This window comes from Fistularia commersonii, chromosome 21 (assembly GCF_037954325.1).
Source record: "Fistularia commersonii isolate RoL2024-O1a breed Wild chromosome 21, RoL_Fcom_v1.0, whole genome shotgun sequence".
In the NCBI taxonomy this organism is placed as follows: domain Eukaryota; kingdom Metazoa; phylum Chordata; class Actinopteri; order Syngnathiformes; family Fistulariidae; genus Fistularia; species Fistularia commersonii.
Window position 1 is genome coordinate 13,145,871 of NC_141304.1, and position 18,972 is coordinate 13,164,842.

Here is an 18,972-nt window from a genome sequence, read left to right on the forward strand (position 1 = left end):
ACCACAATTTTTTCGGATAACTAATGGCACTTTTTTTTTTTAAAGGAACATCCATGTTTTGTTTTTTTTATTCTATCGCTCATATTTTTATTTAGATATTTATATTTAATTTTATTATATTTTCTATATTTTAACTTTGGGTTGATATCACACACACAACTACAGCCTGTTGGCGGTCAGTATAATACAAAAATAACACGTTCATACAGCAATATTTCATGTTTCGTGTAGCATGTCTGGGCTTGCGGGTGCGTGGCTTATTTCAGCGGGTAACACGCTGAAAATGTTAAAGGGCGCTCCCTCTTCTGCATTTGCATTTTGTCACAGTTTCAACCGCACCACCAGCGCCGTCAGGTATGGGATCCAGCACCAGGGTGGAGAGAAAATCAATAGGATGAACCCAGCCTGGGGTGTTTCCATGTTTGAGATGTGACTCTACACATGCATCTTTCATTGCCCTGATTTTTTTTTTTTTTTGGCTTGTTGGCATTCTACCCCTGTCCTGATACCAGCTGGAGAAACATGATCCCAATGGTTCAAAGATTCACTCACACACATCCAGTCCTGGCTGATTTGATGGTATAAAAATGTCTCATAGGGCACCAACCTTATTATTATTATTATTATTATTCTTTGTAATCACACGGTTAATCTCATTCCCTGCACACGCAAGTGATCGAATCCAGCATTATAATCAGTGATTTTCTTTTTAGTGGTTTTTGCGGTAATTGGCAGTACTTACCAGGATAAGTTTCATTTCCAAAAATCAGTCTTAATATTTAAAAAAAAAGACATTTCTGCAGTTATCTTATTGTATCTTTGCAAAAAAGCGTCAAAGCACCTTTTGGATTTCCTGCTGCGTGGCTGCAATCGTTGTCGCTGCATTGATAAAGGCCTCGCTTTATCGTTTATCCAGGAGATTTACAGCTGTGTCTCGTTGTTTCCTAGTCTCTGGTTGACGCCCTTGGTTTGATTTTCCCCACACGCCCTCCCTCCGCTGCAGGCCTGTGTATACAGCATATTCATGTAGTTAATGAGTAGCTGAGGGCAGCTTAATAAGCAATTCTTTACTTCTGTGTTTGCCTGCAATAAATGTGTTTATTCTGCTGACTTGATATTTCCAAAAAAAAAAAAAAAAAAAAAAAAAAGTACTGCATGGGGCTTTCTGTGCAAAGCTGACTGATCAAAATGAATACTTAGGTAAAATGACCTCTCAAACGCAGACAGTAACGGTCATAGAAGCCATTGATTATTTAAGTGATTATTTAAGTGTTTTTTGGTGTGTCAGGAGGCGGGAGGTGTGAACAGTGCTTCTGAAACTCTAAAACTGTGAATTTACAGATTTGCATTTCACAACAGACCCCCTCCCCCACCCAGTCCCCAAATTAGAAATTAATTAAATGGGGTCAAGTATCTCACCGGTGGATTTTTTTATCGCACAGGTAATTTTGCATTCACTTGAATTGATCCAATGATGTTGAAAAAATACAAACTCCCTCAGATGAGTTTGTGAATCAGAAATTCATGCATGTAAAAATGCAGCACTCTCCAAACACAACATTTAAGGTGTTAAAATGTTTCACGTGCTCATGAAAGTGCACAGTACGTGACCCTGTCTAGCATGTTCAGCAAATTTGATTTAATTCACCTATAAATATCCAGTGATTCATTCTAAGGTGCATATTATCTATTGGCATGTGTGCAAATGCAGCGCCCCCTGAAAGTCAATAACACATGTACATTTTGGGGGGGGCTACTTCATTTAAACTTTTCAATATGAGTCTTTTTTTTTTTTTTGTCTTTTTACCTTTGACTATCTGCAACAGTAATCGGGAGTGCAATGACAGGCCTTCAGTCAGCACTAGATTAGACATTCAAGGGGGTTATTTTGTGAAGATATCAACATTTTTACATCATCGTGATCAATATCACCTACCCTGTCCATCTTGCTTTTTTCGCTGTTTGACCCAAGATTGCGACACACACACACACTCAAGCAACCTCCCTGGGTGTTGCAGTGAAAAACAATGAAACTGCCCAATTCTACTGTGACCTTGCAACATTTAACTGATCTACTGAATGAAGGCTTTTTCCACATAATCTTAATATTCTTTCACCCCCTTCACACAGTTTTCCACAAAAGTCACACTTTATGCATGATGCATTTTCTATACATCCTGCAGTTGGGGTCAGATTTATATGCAAAATGTTAATTTGGCCGTGTTTTTTTTTTTTTTTTTTTAATGCATCACTCATTTAAAAAAATAAATCACCTATTTGGTTATAGATGATCCATATTGTGAAAAAAAGTCACTTCATTGTCATTTGTTTTCTAGTGTAAATCGAGGCGGATGTTAATGCCAGTTTCAGCCGGGTTGCAAGAATAACCCCGAAGATGATACACTTTTTTTAAACAACTTCAGACGGTCTAGTCTTACCAGTCGGGCCGGCTGGAGGCCTCTCCATCCGCCGTGCGTTGTGTTGCAAATGAAGCCGTGCGTCACCGGGCCGCGCAGCGCCTTGCGGCTGTTTGGGGAAAGAAAAAGAGCGAATCATCTCCCAAAATTCAATCACAACGTTCAGACCCAATCAGCCACTCATTAAAAGGCACAGATAACCCAAATGGATCGTTCTGTTTTCCTTTTCTCTTTTTTTATCACGCTGATTCTCAGTGACTAAGAAATCGATATTCAGGAGGAGGAGGATGTGTTGACGAAGTACACCTGGAGTTTAACTTGATCATTTTCTAGTCATGTGACGCGATTTGGGTGCAGTGTATCTCCACGCGTCGGTGTCTGAGGTGAACAGGTATACCCACTCCCACTCCCACTCCCCCAAAACCCCCACGCTCTGTCCTCTGTATTAATCTCTCAAAGTCAAATATCGATGATCCGATCAGGAACCCGAGCTCGGCGCCGAGATGTGCGCATATTTGTCTTTTTTTTTTGACTTCAAATAATAAAACTGACACACTTTTTACTGCGTTCGTGAGAACCTCTTCCCACCCACACCTTTTTTTTTCTTAAAGTTTATTTTCTGTGTTTTCGCCCCTCTTTTCTCTCCATCCATTCTCTTGTTTGAGGATGTCACTCCTTTCCTTGTCTTTGCCTTTTAATCAGCCTGGATGAAACAGATCTCCTTTCCATCACCCCCCCCCCCTCCTGTTGTCATGGTAACCGCGGCCTTCCGCCCGGGCCATAGGTCTGTATATATATTGCCCGGCCCCACGGACGCTCCCGTGTTTGTATTTTGGACGCCGAGCCCGAAACTGGAGCGCTTTTTCCGGAGCCATGTGATGGGAAAAGGGGACTCGGCGGCGGCGGCGAGGGATCCAGAAACCGCGTCACCTGTCCTTCACCTTTACTGAGAGCCAAAAGTTTGTGGACTAACCCCCTCCACCTCCTCCTCCTCCTCCTCCTCCTCCTCCTCCTCTTCTTCTTCTTCTTCTCCTTCTTATTTCCTTTTCGTCTCATCTTGGCCTCCGCGCGTCAACACCTGATAGCACCGTGACGGGATCCCTGCAGACCCCGGGGGTGAGATCCTGCCGCAGCCTCCTCCACCTCCACCTCCACCCCTTCTTCTTCTTCTTCTTCTTCTTCTTCTTCTTCTTCTTCTTCTTCTTCTTCTTCTTCTTCTTCTTTTTTTTTGTGGATAAGTCTTTTTTTTTTTTTCCTCTCCGGGACAGTGAATGGTTGGCACCGCCGACCCTGCGGCGCGTCGGAGTCCTATGGGAGTGCGCAGGGCGGGGGGAGGAGGGACGGAGGGTCCCGGCTCGCCGCGGTAGGGGAACGCAATCTCGCGTTTCGCGGTTATAAGATGACAACGGCGTGCGTGTGGATGGACACTGGGACGACGCGCGGCCACTGAGCCGGACGTCGGGAGGAGGCTGAACGGGTATGTTCTGCAGGGCACCTGTGCGCCTCGATCCCGGAGCAGGACGCGCAGCGGGCCTCCATCTGACGCACTTCTAGCCGCTTTGCCTGCACTTTTCCCCGGACTGCTTCAAGCCCCCGCCCCCCTCAACCCCCCCACCCACCCACCCACCCAACCCCAACCCCCCCCCCCTTGCAACCCCCCTCACCATGGTGGAACACAGCGGCCTGGATATTATGTGCCTGGACAAGTACTGCCACAGCTCCTCTTCGTCATCCAGCTCCGAGCACGAAAAGAGGCGCTTTGCCCGGCTGGGGGTCCGGGGCCTGGCCGGGGCCCGTCCCTACCCGCGGCAGAACGCCATTGTCCTCAGCGGCCAGTACGGGACCAACGTGCTGCTGATCGGCGCGGCGTTGATGCTGGCCATCTCCCACCACGGCGCGGCCGTCACCGAGGACCAGCTGCTGGCCTTCGTCACCTGCCTCATGATCCTGCAGCTGATGTGGATGCTGTGGTACATCCTGGTGCGGGACCGGCACAAGGACGCGCGCACGGAGCGGGACGTGCACGCCACCACCTGTTGGATCCGAGGTAGAGTAGATAGGACTCGTTGGAGGGAAGTCTAGAAGCGGAAGTCTCATCGGGTTGACGCGTCTCCTCTCTCCGCAGGCGGCCTGACCCTCCTCGCCCTCCTCTCGCTGATCATGGACGCCTTCCGGATCGGCTACTTCGTGGGCTATCAGTCGTGTGTGTCGGCCGTCCTCGGGGTTTATCCGGTCATCCACGCCACTCACACAATAGCGCAGGTAAACGCGCCACCCAGGAGTGAAGTGTGTGTGTGTGTGTGTGTGTGTGTCTTTGTGCAGATCTTCTGCAGCTGCACAGGCCTGGAAAACAGAGAAACAGGGGTTATTGCTACGGATTGGAAGTTTTACATGCAAGTTCCATTTTCCTTTGTTTCCACATCATTTTATTTTTAGTTATTACACTTTATTCGTCCCTTGAGGGAAATTATTTCTCTGCGTTATTCTCTGCTGGTCGCCTTAAGGGTCAGGGATCGGTTTGGGTTGGATTATATTTGTAAATGATGACTTTTATTTTTTTTCTTCACCAGGTGCATTTTCTTTGGTTCCACATAAAGGATGTTATCAAGAGTTTCGAAACGTTTGAGAGGTGAGTGACGGCCGAACGAACCGCGCCCGCCCTCCCGCCGTGCTCCGGGTCACATGTCACATAGTGATATCGCACTTCGGTTGTTTTCGAAAGTCAGACCCCTCCCGGCTAGACTTTTTTTTTTTTTTTTTTCCAACTCTCATCTACTCAGATTCGGCGTTATCCACGCGGTCTTCACCAACCTCCTCCTGTGGTGCAACGGCGTGATGTCAGAAGCCGAGCACTTCTTGAACAACCACAAGAGAAGGCTCTCCGCCCTGGGATACGGAAACCTCACCATAGGTAAAGGGCCGAGGGGTCGGTCGATCGCTGGCTTGTACCTGAAAGAAAAGAACAATACTTCACTTGAGAGCTCACTTCAATGGATAAAAGGAAAAAAAGACGGCGGGTTCGGGGTTGAGGGGCGGGGGGGGGTTAGCTCGCCGGCTCTTGATCGTGACGAACGTCTCTCTATTAGGTTTCAGGAGATGCACAGTGTCGGTAGAACAGAAGCCCCCCCTCCCCGGCCTTTTCCCCACACTTCAGCCTCCGCGCTCCTCTTGGCAACCCCCCGCTTGACCTCGGACGGCTTTGTCCCAGGCCGCCTACTCCCAAGGGTGCTGCAATTACAGTAACTGATACATCTAAGCCCAGGGTTGGGGGGTTCGGCTGCTCCTCCTCATATCCGGCGGACTGTGAGGCTGGCTGCACCCTGACTGCTGTTCCTTTTTTAATTAAAAGGGCGGATAGTGGTGGCCTTTGCAGGGTGCGGGGTTGGTGGTGGAGGGTGGAGGGGTGCGGCGGACACGGCAGGGTTTTGTTGGGATGATCCCAAGAAGCCGACGGCGTAACCTCTGCACGGGGACACTCGGAAGTACAAAAGAAGCGCATAAATATTAATATCCCAGGCAGCCACTGGGGATGCGAGTTAAAGGAGTCAAAGTGGAATAATTGCCACACACTTTTCAGGAGGCGTATTTAAGAGATATAGAATTTTAAAGGGGAAGTTTTATCGTTTAAAAAAAAAAAAAAAATCTTTATCACTTATTCTGCACGCTGAAAAAAATTCAAATCTCTGTCCATCCCTGTATGTATATATATATATATATATATATATATACACTGCTCAAAAAAATAAAGGGAACACTTAAAAAACACATCCTAGATCTAAATGAATGAAATATTCTTATGAAATACTTTGCTCTTTACACAGTTGAATGTGCTGACAACAAAATCACACAAAAATGATCAATGGAAATCAATTGTATCAACCCATGGAGGTCTGGATTAGGAATCACACTCAAAATTAAAGTGTATAAACACACTCCAGGCTGATCCAACTTTGATGTAATGTCCTTAAAATAAGTCAAAATGAATCTGTGTTGCTTCCTGAGTGGACACTATGATTTCACAGAAGTGTGATTGACTTGGAGTTACATTGTGTTGTTCAAGTGTTCCCTTTATTTTTTTGAGCAGTATATATATATATATATATGTATAGTCCTGTTTAAAATTCTCAAATGCCTCACTGAAGGCATAGATTAATGGCAAATTGTATGTGGTGTCATCACAAATAATGTCATACACGCAGCAAATGCATTGTCTTTGGCTCGTGAGGTACAGCAGCAGGAGGGATTAGATTGGCCGAATAAGAAATAGACCATTTTCGAGGCAGCCGGTCGGCAATCATCCGTCCGATCCTCATTCGCGTAATTGCGTCCGTTTTTGACTTTTCTTTTCTGCAGTTCACTCCGACCCCCACTGCAACTGCACCACCAGCACTTGCTCCATGTTCTCCAGCAGCCTCTACTATCTCTACCCCTTCAACATCGAGTACCACATCTTCGTCTCCGCCATGCTCTTCGTCATGTGGAAGAACATCGGGCGCACCGTTGACCTGTCGTCCAACCTGAAGAGGGTGGCTACCAAAACCCACGGTCTGGCCGTCGGGCCCATTTTCGGTTTCGTCGCCTTCGCCAGCACCATAGGCATCCTGGTGGTTTACATCACGCACGTGGAGAAATCCCTGCAGACGCGCCAGTCGGCCGTTTCGATGTTCTACATTTACGGCATAATCATGCTGGTGTTCATGTGCTCCGTGAGCGCTTCGGGTCTTCTCATCTACCGGGTGGACCACAGGCCTATGGACTCGTCCAAGAACCCGTCCAGACAGCTGGACACAGAGCTGCTCTTCGGGTCCTCCACCGGCTCCTGGTTCATGTCGTGGTGCAGCATAATCGCCGCGCTGGGGTCCGACAGCAACGCGCCCTACCGCTGGACCAACCTCATCTACTCCCTCCTGGTTGTCGTGGAGAAATGCATCCAGAACCTCTTTATCATCGAGTCCCTCTACCGCCAGCAGGAAGACGGGGAGTGCGAAGATCCAGAGCTGCCGGCCACACCGGAGATCTTCTCGGTGACTTCCTCTCTGGCGCCGCCGTACAACGGCATCTTCGACCGACCGTACGAGGCTCCGGACAAGGCCTGCGTCACCATGGAGAACGAGCAGGAAGAGGGCAGGCGCGTGTTCCGGTGCCCGAGGAAACCTTCCGCCGTGCCGCTTCCCGTCGGGAACAAAGTGGCGGAAGCTCCGAACATGAAGAGGCAAATACTGAAGAACATCGCCATCTTCCTGATCATGTGCAACATCTCGGTGAGACCGGGAACATTAGGAGGGGATGAAAAGTTTGACTTTGTGAATCTGCGATTGCGTTTGACAGCCCGTTCAAACTGATACGAGATGGATATCAGTGTGTCGTCTGTCAAAAGGTGACGCGCGTCGATTAGCGGCGCTGATTAACACGACAGTTTGTTCGGCCCGCTCTGATAATCTGGCGCAAAAAAAACCAAACAAAAAGAGGATTTTCTACGGTAATCGATTTAGCCGCTCCAAACTGTTGCCGGGGGAACAAGCAGAGCTACCGTGACGTTTCCCGGACTCTGACGGGAGCTCGGGTTTACGTGCTAGTTAAACAAACGCGTTAGTCGTTGTTTTTTCATATCGCCTGACAATTCGGGGCTTCCTGTTTCGTGTCTCCCGTCTCTTTGACGAGCCTCACAGTTCAGATGTCTCGTCTTCACGCTCCGCCAGCGAGCAGGGAAGATAATCCAACCGCTATCACACGGTTCCCTTTAATGATTAATATCTTTCTTTTGGAATCCGTGCATTGGCATGACTATTTGCGTTCGCTCCAACAGGCGCAAAAATACACCCTGACCGTCAAAGCATGTTAATGTCCAAAATGGAAAAAAAAAAAATCACTTAGGTTTATTTCGCGTTTTGATCGGAAAAATGGCAAACAAAGGCGGGTCATTTGCTCAAACCGATGTCGCTCGTTCGATTGAGAAAAATCGGCGTCGGCTCCCTCGCGCGGCCTGCTGACACGGCAGTTCTCTTATCATGTAACGTCCACTTACAGCAGGATTTCTCTGAACACTAATCTCCTCCTCTCTGTCTCCCAGCTATGGATCCTTCCTGCCTTTGGCTGCCGGCCACAGTACGACAACGGTTTGGAACAGGAAGCGTTCGGCTTCGGCATATGGACGACGGTTCTCAATTTCGCCGTGCCTCTGAACCTCTTCTACCGCATGCACTCCGTGGCGTCCCTGTTCGAGGTCTTCCGCTGCGTCTGACGCGACGACCGTTTGTGAAAAGCGAGCGCGAGACCGCTCGGCGCCGAGGAGCGTCTCCCGGCGTTAGGTCAACCGTTCTGGAGGAGGTCGCGATCGCTCTCCAGCAGACTCCAAAACAAGCCATGGAGACGGAAAAAATATTTTATATATATATATATATATATATATATATATATATATATATAACGGAAAGAAGACAAACCTATTAGCCTGCGTTTCTTGAAAAATGACCTTTTGTGAGGAACGACTACAGAGGATTTTCGAACACGAGGAAAGGGGGTTGGGGTTCTTTATCATTTCTGTTCTTTATCACATTTCTAGAGGATACTATGAGCGGCCCATCGGAAAAACTGAGTTTCATGTCAGGGACCGATGATATTTGAGAGATTAATGACTGGTAAACACAGAGGAGCCAAGGCAGCGGCGGCGGCGGCGGCGGAGAAACCACTCAATATTCTACTCATCTTTGAAATACTCACGCCACGTTTGGATGAAGTTCTCATTAGCTCCTTTAGACGTTTCAGAAGTTAACGGAAAAAAAATATATATATATACATATATGAAAAACTTGAACACAACACATTATTATAATGAAACAGGTAAAAATCCTTAAATGTTGGACTACCATTCTCAACCCGTCTCAGCGGTGCAGATCTCATTAGTGCAGATTATTCTCTTCTCTGTGGATTTGAATGGTAAGTTGAGCTGAAAGTTATAGCACGTAGGACTAATTCTGATTAAAGTAAAGTTCAGTGATTTTTTTTTTTTTTTGGTTTGTTTTTGTACCCAGGTCACACTGGGAATCGCACACAAAAAAAAAAAAAAATTACCCAGTGCTTTTGTATCTCGCCGGGATCGGGTGCTGGACGTTCACTCCCATTCCTGACCGCCGAATGAGAGCATTTCCCCGGTGCTAGTTCTCAAGACGTGCCAACGTGCGACCAAATACTTGGGCTTTTCTTGTTTTATTTTATCTTTTTTTTTTTTTTTTATTAGGAGAAAACTGTAATACACACTCCATCAATCGGACACGGCGGGATGCCGCTTTGTGAAATTCCTCTAAAATGGTGCTCATGAATTTACGTGTATTGTAGTAAAGGAATAAAAATAATATTCTTTTTTTTTTTTTTGCTTGTTTTTGTCTTCCTTCTCCTGGCTCACAAGCTTCTCTGAACTTTTTCCCCCCCGAGTTGATTTTGTTGCTTTCCATCACCACAAGGTGGCGTCTACTGTTTGCGTTTACTGTTTGCGTTTCATGAGTGTATCTAGGCACTCCGTCCCATACACACACACACACACACACACACACACACACACAAACACACACACACACGAGGAACTTTGAAATAAGAGACAACTGTATGCAATATGTTAAGAAAGGAAACCTCTAAATCGGGACTCTTCTTCTCCTTTGGGCTGCTTCCACCACATCCGATCATCTTCCTCCATCTAACCCTCTCCTCCTCTCTCACACGCACTAACTTCACGTCCACTTTCCCTCCATCCATCCATAAATCTCCTCTCTGGACCTCCTGCCCGGCAGCTCCAACCCTCAGCGTCCTTCTCCCCCAGATCTTCACAATCCCATCCCAGTGTGCCGTTTTCTCCAGAACATCTCCCATGTGGTGTCCCTCTGATGGACTTGTTCCTGATCCTCTCCATCCTCCTCCTCACTCCCAAAGAGGAGCCTCAACATCTTCATCTCTTACATTTCTGAATCTCCATATAAGTGGTTTTTACGGCGGGCTCATTCTCCGGCGGTGAGGACGCGCTCTCCGGCCGCCGTGCGTCACGGAGGCCGCCTGCCGACACGGCATCCCGGGATTATGTTACTCCGGAGAAGCCGGCATGGGAACGGTGGGGAGATTATTTTTGACGTTTTGTCAGAACAATTTGACTGGCACGCAGACGCGGCTAAAAATACCCGTGACGTTCCGCGGGGCCGGAAACGTCGCCGGATGCGCAACAGCGGCGGCGCGCAGCAGAGGGGTGGGGATGGGAGGTGTGTGTGTGTGTGGGATGGGAGGTGTGTGTGTGTGTTGCTTGTCCCTGTGGAAGAGTGTGAAAGTGACTCACCTGCCCGCATCTCTGAGACGTGGACGGACCCCGAGCGCCAGACTCCCATTGTTTCCTCCGAATAGGCTTTTTCACGCAAAGTGGGGTCACAGATGTGAGAGTGGGTGGGTGGGGACGGACGTGCGGTGGAAGGGGCTGCGGGGTTAAATCGCCGATTCACATTTGGCACTCCGGTTGCGGTGGGGGGGGGCGAGAGGAGCGACGCGCCGGCGGATTCAGCACCTTGGACAGCTCCGCGTTTCACCGCACAGCCCGCAGATCATCCATCCATCCATCCATCCATCCATCCATCCATCCATCCATCCATCCATCCATCCATCCATCCGGGAGGCTTTTTTTTATTGTCCGTGGAGCTTCCCAACCTTTTAAAATGTGCAGCGCGTCCCTCTCCAACCTTCTCGCCGCCGTGCGTAACGCGACGCGTGGAGGAGGCGCGCAATTCCGCGTCAAGTCTGCGCGTCGGTTGTAGGGACTCCGTCCTCTCGCCGGCGGGATCCGCCAGAGGAAACCGGGTCGGTCGAGGGTGGGGTGAGCCGGGTGGAAGGAGGAGGGGGTGGTCTTGTGGGGGGGAGGGAGGGAGGGAGGACGAGAACCGGCGCGGCTGCAACATGCGCCCGCCGCCGGTACGCGCCGCGTCTCAGCCGCTCGTCGCGCACGATACGCCGCTCCGCCGCCGTCTGCTTTGCGCCGGGAGCCGAGTGGGCGAGTGGGGACACGGCGGTGAGCTGCCGACGAGCGGGACGATGGACCGCAGCCTCACCTGAAGCGAGCGAGGATGGAGAACCCCGCCAAGTATCTGTCGTCGGTGCGGGTGACGGACTCCGCGCCGGCACCGCTCGGGGGTTTCCTGTGGAACAGCACCGGGAGGGAGGCGAGGAGCGACGGGCGGAGGGACGCGGTGGTGCGCACGGTGACCGGCTGCTTGCTGTCCCTGCTCATCCTCTGGACGCTGCTGGGGAACATCCTGGTGTGCTCCGCGGTGGTGCGTTCAAGGCACCTGCGCAACAAGGTCACCAATATCTTCATCGTCTCCCTGGCTCTGTCGGATCTATTCGTGGCCGTGCTGGTGATGCCGTGGAAGGCCGTGGCGGAGGTGGCCGGCTACTGGCCGTTCGGCACTTTCTGCAACATCTGGGTGGCTTTTGACATTATGTGCTCCACCGCCTCCATCCTCAACCTGTGCATCATCAGCGTGGACCGTTACTGGGCCATCTCCAGCCCCTTCCGCTACGAGAGGAAGATGACCCAGCGGGTGGCCTTCGTCATGATCAGCATCACCTGGACGTTGTCCGTGCTCATCTCCTTCATCCCGGTTCAGCTCAACTGGCACCGAGCTGGCGGCGGCGGCGGCGGCGACGCGTCCGGGACGCGCAACTCCTCAGCGGAGAACTGCGACTCCAGCCTGAGCCGGGAGTACGCCATCTCCTCCTCGCTGGTGAGTTTCTACATCCCGGTGGCGATCATGATCGTGACCTACACCAGGATCTACCGGATCGCGCAGAAGCAGATCCGGAGGATCGCGTCCCTGGAGAGGGCGGCGGAGCACGCGCAAAGCTGCAGGACCAACCGGATCGAGTGCCATCACCACAACACGCTGAAGACGTCCATCAAACGGGAGACCAAAGTGCTCAAGACCCTCTCCATCATCATGGGCGTGTTCGTGTGCTGCTGGCTGCCGTTCTTCGTCCTCAACTGCATGGTCCCCTTCTGCGACAGGCCGCCGTCGGACCGTGACGCCGGCCTTCCGTGCGTCAGCGAGACCACTTTCGACGTGTTCGTCTGGTTCGGCTGGACCAACTCGTCCCTCAACCCGATCATCTACGCGTTCAACGCCGAGTTCAGAAAAGCCTTCGCCAGTTTACTGGGCTGCCGCTACTTCTGCTCCAACACGCCGGTGGAGACGGTGAACATCAGCAACGAGCTGGTGTCCTACAACCAGGACACCCTGATCCACAAGGAGATCGCCAACGCCTACGTGAACATGATCCCCAACGTGGTTGAATGTATCGAGCACGAGGACCACTTCGACAGGATCTCGCAGTTCTCCGTCAACAACGAGAACGCCACGGACTCCGTTTGCGACCTGGAGGACTGCGAGGCGGACATCAGCCTCGATCGGACTTCACCTTTCACACCCAACGGATTGCACTGACTCGGACGTCTCCGCGAACGGAGCCGGACGTGTCCATACTACTGCCGTCTTTCATTGGGATCTTTCCCCCGCAGAACTTCCGAAGCGGGGGTTCCTCGCGCCCGCTGACTTATTCCGGGACACCTGCGTCCAAAAAAAACAAAAAAACAGAAAAAAACAACATAAAAAAACCGACATGTAACATCGTTGTCCTGAGAAAAAAAGAAGCCGAAGAAGTGATGTGTCTGTGTTTACTTACTTGACAAGTGAAGTCTGTGTATATTTGTTGATTAGGCTTCAGCTGGAGCGTCCACGTGTCTCACGTCCACCCGCCGAGGAGGAGGAGGAAACGTTCGCAGGGACTCAAACTGCGACGGTTCATAAGAAAAAAATAAATAAAAAAACAAAAAACAAAAAAAAAAAACGGAAACCTCGCTGCTCGACAACCTCGTGTCCATCCGGCGCCCGCCTTTTCCACTGCGTGTGAATACTGAGCAGCCTTACTCTGAGTTCAAACCAGTTTCTAACTCAAATCCAATCATTTCAGCGCCTTATCTCCTCTAAAGAAGCATTTTCAGACGTGAATGAAAAGTGTTTTAAGTTAAACGATGCCAAATTGCAGTATTAAAAGTGTTAAACCGCTGCAACCCGCCCCTCTCTGCACGGCGGGGGGAGGGGACGGGTCTCTTTTTGCAGTTTGATTCAAGCTCAGATGCCTGCAGGCTTTTATGGGTGAATACATAGTGTACATGTCTAATACACACCAGTGAAACCAGTTAAACGTGAATGGCTGATCCAAAGGAAGGAGCAGAACCGGCGCGGCGGTTTTCGTAGCTTTAGTCGCCTGCGATTTCTTATTGAGGCCAAACCCCCCCGAAAAAAAACGTTTGAGAACTTTTTCGCGAAAACCAACAGCATGAGAACAGAATGGGCGGAACAGATTGTCCTGCACAACCAAAGATATGCGAAATTCACACGATAAGGTTACGGCGTTTGGTCGGCCGGGCGAGGCCGACGGCCCGACGCCGCCGCCGCCGGATGTCACATCTGCTCTCCTGCACCTCTCTGTCTGTGTACTGTACAGATGACTTGAAATGAATGTATATTACTGTCCTATAAACAGTGACGTGTGTCATCATTTGCCTAATAAAATGCTGTCATGCTGAGAGAAACCGTGCGTCCGAGGTCTCTCGCCGTCAAATCCCGATGAATTCCGTGTTTTTTCACAGATTGCTGTAAATCATGATTAAAAATGAATATACACTGCTAAAAAAAATAAAGGGAAGACTAAAATAACACATACTAGATCTGAATGAATGCAATAGTCTTATGAAATAGTTGAATGTGTTGACAAAATCACACAAATGTATGGAAATCAAATGTATGAACTCATGGAGGTCTGGATTTGGAGTCACACTCCAAATGAAAGTGGGAAAACACACGTCAGGCTGATCCAACTTGGATGTAATGTCCTTAAAACAAGTCCAAATGAATAAGTGTTGCTTCCTAAGTCACAGAAGTGTGATTGACTTGGAGTTATATTGCATCGTTTAAGTGTACAGGACTGTCTCAGAAAATTAGAATATTGTGATAAAGTTCTTTATCTTCTGTAATGCAATTAAAAAAAAAACAAAAATGACCTTTTCATGATTTTCTAATATTTTGAGATAGGATTTTTGAGTTTTCTTAAGAATCAAGCCATAATCAGCAATATTAAAATAATAAAAGGCTTGCAATATTTCAGTTGATTTGTAATGAATCCAGAATGTATGACATTTTTGTTTTTGTAATTGCATTACAGAAGATAAAGAACTTTATCACAATATTCTAATTTTCTGAGACAGTCCTGTATGTATAATTTTATATGTACACATCATATTATCCCAAAATCAGGATTATGGAGATGTTGGATCCTATCCTCGCTGTGATTGGCTGAAAAGCCGACTTCACCCCGGACCGGTCGGCTGTCAATCACAGGACACGCGCGACCATTCACGCAGAACCCAACCTTCAGCCGTACGATGATGAACAAACACACACATACACACACACACATCAATGTAACATGTTTAAACATATAAAACGCTCTTAACTTGGACCGACCCCAACCCCCAGCAGGCGCAAACAGAAAATCCCCTGAAACTGCATTGATAAGATTCGACAACCATCAAGACAACCAACATTCCCTTTTTGTGCTTATTTCATACATAGCGCACACGCAGCAACTCAAAGTTTCTTCATCTTTTTTCCTAAAGGAGCCATCAAACGTCCTACGCTGATTGAAACGTGTTGAAATAACAGATTTGAATTAAAGCGAGCGCACAAGAGACTGCTTTCTAGCTCTAAATGACGTCTCTGTTCGGCGAAGGCGCGGGACAACGGATCATCTTTTATGGGCCGAACCGACAGCTCGGTGATAAACGTACAAAAAGAAATCAAAGTCTGCAGCACTTTGAGTTTTCTTAAAGATGCTATTTATCCTATAGGGCCGACGCAGGAATGATGATTCACGTCAGGAAAGACCCTGAGATTTTTTTTTTTTCCCCTCCTTTGAAAAAAAAAAACACGCTTGCGTGCGAAAGAAAAGGAAACGGTATTTCGGCGGGATGAAAGAACTGTATTCCTGGGGATGAGACGCGTTCCTGTTCTCTGCTCGCAGCGAGGAACACAAATGAAAGGTGGTTTTGACCTCGATATTCAGCCGTGACAGGAGGGCTGCGGAGGAAGTGGAGGCAGGCTTAGGGGGGGTTTCACCATCCGTCAGGACACATTCATCAAAATCACACTCTTTGCTCCTGTGCGCGTGCACACAGCCATGTACGTGTTCACACACACACACACACGCATACATATAACCCACATAGCTGCATTGCCTTTTATAGAGATTCACTCTGAATTGTTCTCCCCAGTACACACACACACACACACTTTTTTTTTTTCTCCCCAGTAATTTCATGTCTCTTTCTCCTGTCACTTCTCAGCATGTGCCTTTCTGTATTTCCCATCAATTAATGCGGTCACCTGAGGAAAAAGGCTGTGTGCAGGTTCTGCTTCCCGCGTGAATGACATCCCAATCGGATCCGAGCTTATCTTATCTTATCAGATGGCTCACGACTGACCCGGGGACGCTCCGGCCACCTCCCTTCCTCCCGGGGGAAGCGTTTTCGCCGACCGTCACGATTCCGGCCCGTCGTCGCCGTCCCGATAGCCACCGCTGCATATTCGTATCTCGATTTATCATCGAAGGTCAGTAGTTCTCTCTTCCCTCTTTTACTTCTCCCTCACCATCCTGTCTGCTCTCCAAAGCTGACGTAGTGCAGGCTTAAGTTACCGTCAGTGAGCTTGAGTGGAAAGGTAGACTGCTTCTTCTTTCTTATAGTGTTACCACTTCGCTCCGCGTGATGCATTTGCTGCGTTACTTTCAGGAAGACTCTCCTCCGCCGCTCTGATGCAACGGGCTCCAATTGCAAATTCGGGAAAATTTGTTGATGTTTTGCAAATGATTTATTCTTCTTCCCGCTAATCCTGCACACAGAGTCTCAGAGGGGCGGGTAAAGCCGATTCCCCCGGCTGATGTCGGGCGAGGGGAAAATTTCACGGGGGTCACATCAAGAGAAATACAACCGTTCGCTTTCTCATTCGCAGCTAAGTGTAATCGATTAACCTATCAACTGACCTATCAACTGACCTGTCAATGACCGGCTGCATGTTTTTGGATCGTGGGAGAACGCCGGGGAAACCGGGACGGATCCCAAGCAGACGCGGGACGGACACGCGGGGTTTCACACGGAGAGGCCGCGGTCGGCCCGCGGAATCGTAACCTTCTCGCCGTGAGGTGAGGGAGCCGCTGAACCGCTGCGCTGCCCGCACATGACAGGGTATTATATAACATGCACTTTGAAAGGACTAGTGTGCAGGAATTAGAGGCGTGGAGCACTGAAGTTGCCTGCTGCACCAACCGAACTCATGTTCTGTCTCCCAACCCTCGAATTGCAAAGAGCCATTTCAAAAATTGAGTTCTAATACGGCATTTCCAGGACCTTTTTTTTTCCCCCCTCTCTCTTTCTCTCTCTATTCTGGTGAAAAGCATCTGGTATCTTGTCATATCTATTATTTACCTGAGCTGTGCCGATATCTTGGATCTTTCGTTACAAATCATCCTCAATCTAAACAAAGAATTTAATATAAAACTATGGGGAAATTGAAAATATGTTGTTTCTCTGTGACTAGACTTCCTAGATGTCTCACATTTGAAATAATTCACAAGTGATTGTACTAATGCGAATTAAATAACAAATTCCACTAACCCGGAGTGGGATGGGTTTGGACAGCAGCCATTGTTCAGGTCAAGTGTTTTTATTTTTTGCCTGATCCGCATCGGAGCACCATTCTCATCCCGCCAGTCACAGCTCGCCGACAACACACACTTATTGCTTCACACGGGAGCAGATGAAGCATCACGGAGCATCATCTGGCTCACAAGGCACGGACAGATCTGTGAGATGACGACAGGAAGCTGTAGACTTTACAAGAAGTCACATGACCATTACCACATGTACTGTATATACATTACACATATTTCTACATACCTTTTTAAATTTTATTTTTATTTATTTATTTTCATATCTACTGTTCTTTTTATTTTATTTTATTTTATTTTATTTTATTTTATTTTATTTTATTTTATTTTATTTTATTTTATTCGCTATTTTTATTCGCTATTTTTATTCGCTATTTTTATATAGAGGTTTCTTTTGATTGTTCCCCACTTGATTCTGCAGTTTTCAGCGTAAAGCAATTTCCCCCTAGGGGATCAATAAATATTCCAATTCTGCTGATTGCAACATATGGAACAACGGAGATGGAATTGCAACAAGTCCAAAACAACGATAATAAAATTACCAAAAATTAATTACCAGGAACGTCTTTTGGGTTAGGAGGCAGCGTCGCTTGTCAAAGAGTACAATGTATGTACGTCTGCATTTTGACACCAAACACGGAGCTCAGTATGCTAAAGTTAGCCTTCCAGAAAAACAACAAATTGATATGAACATGAAATGGTATTTTTCTTTATTCACTTAGTTTGATCATTGATTGATGGAGTCAATAATTTTTCTGCAAATGCATATGTAACATTTTAGATTTCAAAGTTATTTAACATTAAGGAGTAGTCACACTTATTTGACATTACATTTGGTTACATTTAGTTACATTTCTAATGTTATATATGTCTCATTGAGGGCAACCGTTATGCTGACATGGTGAAAATGAGCTTTAGCGCAGAAAAAACACACCCAGAGCTGTAAAGACCGTCAGGTCAGCGGCGTTCTAAGCCAAGGTTGTTGTCGTGTATCAATCACCCGGGTTTTTTTTTTTTCTTTCCCACCGGACGACTCAGCATTCCTTAACATTTGCCGTCCGTAATCAATCAGACGGATGCGAGCGATCATTTCTCTGCTGAATATTAGGGCTCATTTAAAGAGGAACCTCTGTGCATTTGTCATGTTTAAGGGATCATCCTCGAGGGACGTCACACAGCCAGACCGATTCATTATTCCAATCGTTGTTGATTTAATTGGATTTAAAGGTTATGCGTTTAAAAAATAAATCCTCTGGCATGATGTTATTTGCAAATATTTCCTGTCATAGGGGTCATCCCCTTTACACACACACACACACACACATGCACACATTCATTATCATAAAAGTTATTATACCGGGATGAGTCATTGTCTCCGGTGCGACACAACACACCCATCTGACACCGATAAGCTGCTTTGAAGATACACACTCGGCGAGTGTGTGAAGGACAAACCGGCAGCTCGACTCTCCGCACGCATGTAAGCGATAAAACAAAAATAATTCGGCTGGATGGTTATCGCCAGCTGCTGGAGCAGGTAGATGGATGAATGGGGGTAAGCGCTAGCGGGGTTTACCGTCCGCTCCCCGCCGCAGCTCTCGTGGGGAAAATGCGGATTCGTATACCCTGAAATTTGGAACGATGAAGAGGAAATTCAGTGTGTTATTAGGCCTTGAAAGATTGGAAGAAGTTGATTTTTCTCCAGAATGTCCAATGAATTTGTTCATTCATTCATTCTCCCATACTG

The 18,972-nt window shown here is 47.9% G+C and overlaps 2 protein-coding genes and 1 long non-coding RNA gene across 3 annotated transcripts; 2 read left to right on the forward strand and 1 right to left on the reverse strand.

Annotated features, from left to right (window-relative positions):
- Window positions 1-145: 145 nt before the first annotated feature.
- On the reverse strand, window positions 146-4,217 carry LOC147222360 (uncharacterized). Its single transcript, XR_015107760.1, has 3 exons — window positions 4,082-4,217; window positions 2,439-2,526; window positions 146-1,005 (listed from the first exon to the last, which is right to left on the reverse strand). It is a non-coding gene; the product is annotated as an uncharacterized LOC147222360 (long non-coding RNA).
- Window positions 4,080-8,658, forward strand: otop1 (otopetrin 1). The gene is made up of 6 exons (XM_086168134.1): window positions 4,080-4,464; window positions 4,543-4,679; window positions 4,988-5,046; window positions 5,198-5,328; window positions 6,771-7,678; window positions 8,488-8,658. Exons 1-6 carry the CDS (start codon window positions 4,083-4,085, stop codon window positions 8,656-8,658), a joined length of 1,788 nt encoding a protein of 595 aa, XP_086024260.1. The 5' UTR covers window positions 4,080-4,082.
- Window positions 8,659-10,509: 1,851 nt separating this feature from the next.
- On the forward strand, window positions 10,510-14,501 carry drd5a (dopamine receptor D5a). Its single transcript, XM_086168133.1, has one exon. It carries the CDS (start codon window positions 11,510-11,512, stop codon window positions 12,884-12,886), a length of 1,377 nt encoding a protein of 458 aa, XP_086024259.1. The 5' UTR covers window positions 10,510-11,509; the 3' UTR covers window positions 12,887-14,501.
- Window positions 14,502-18,972: the final 4,471 nt, after the last annotated feature.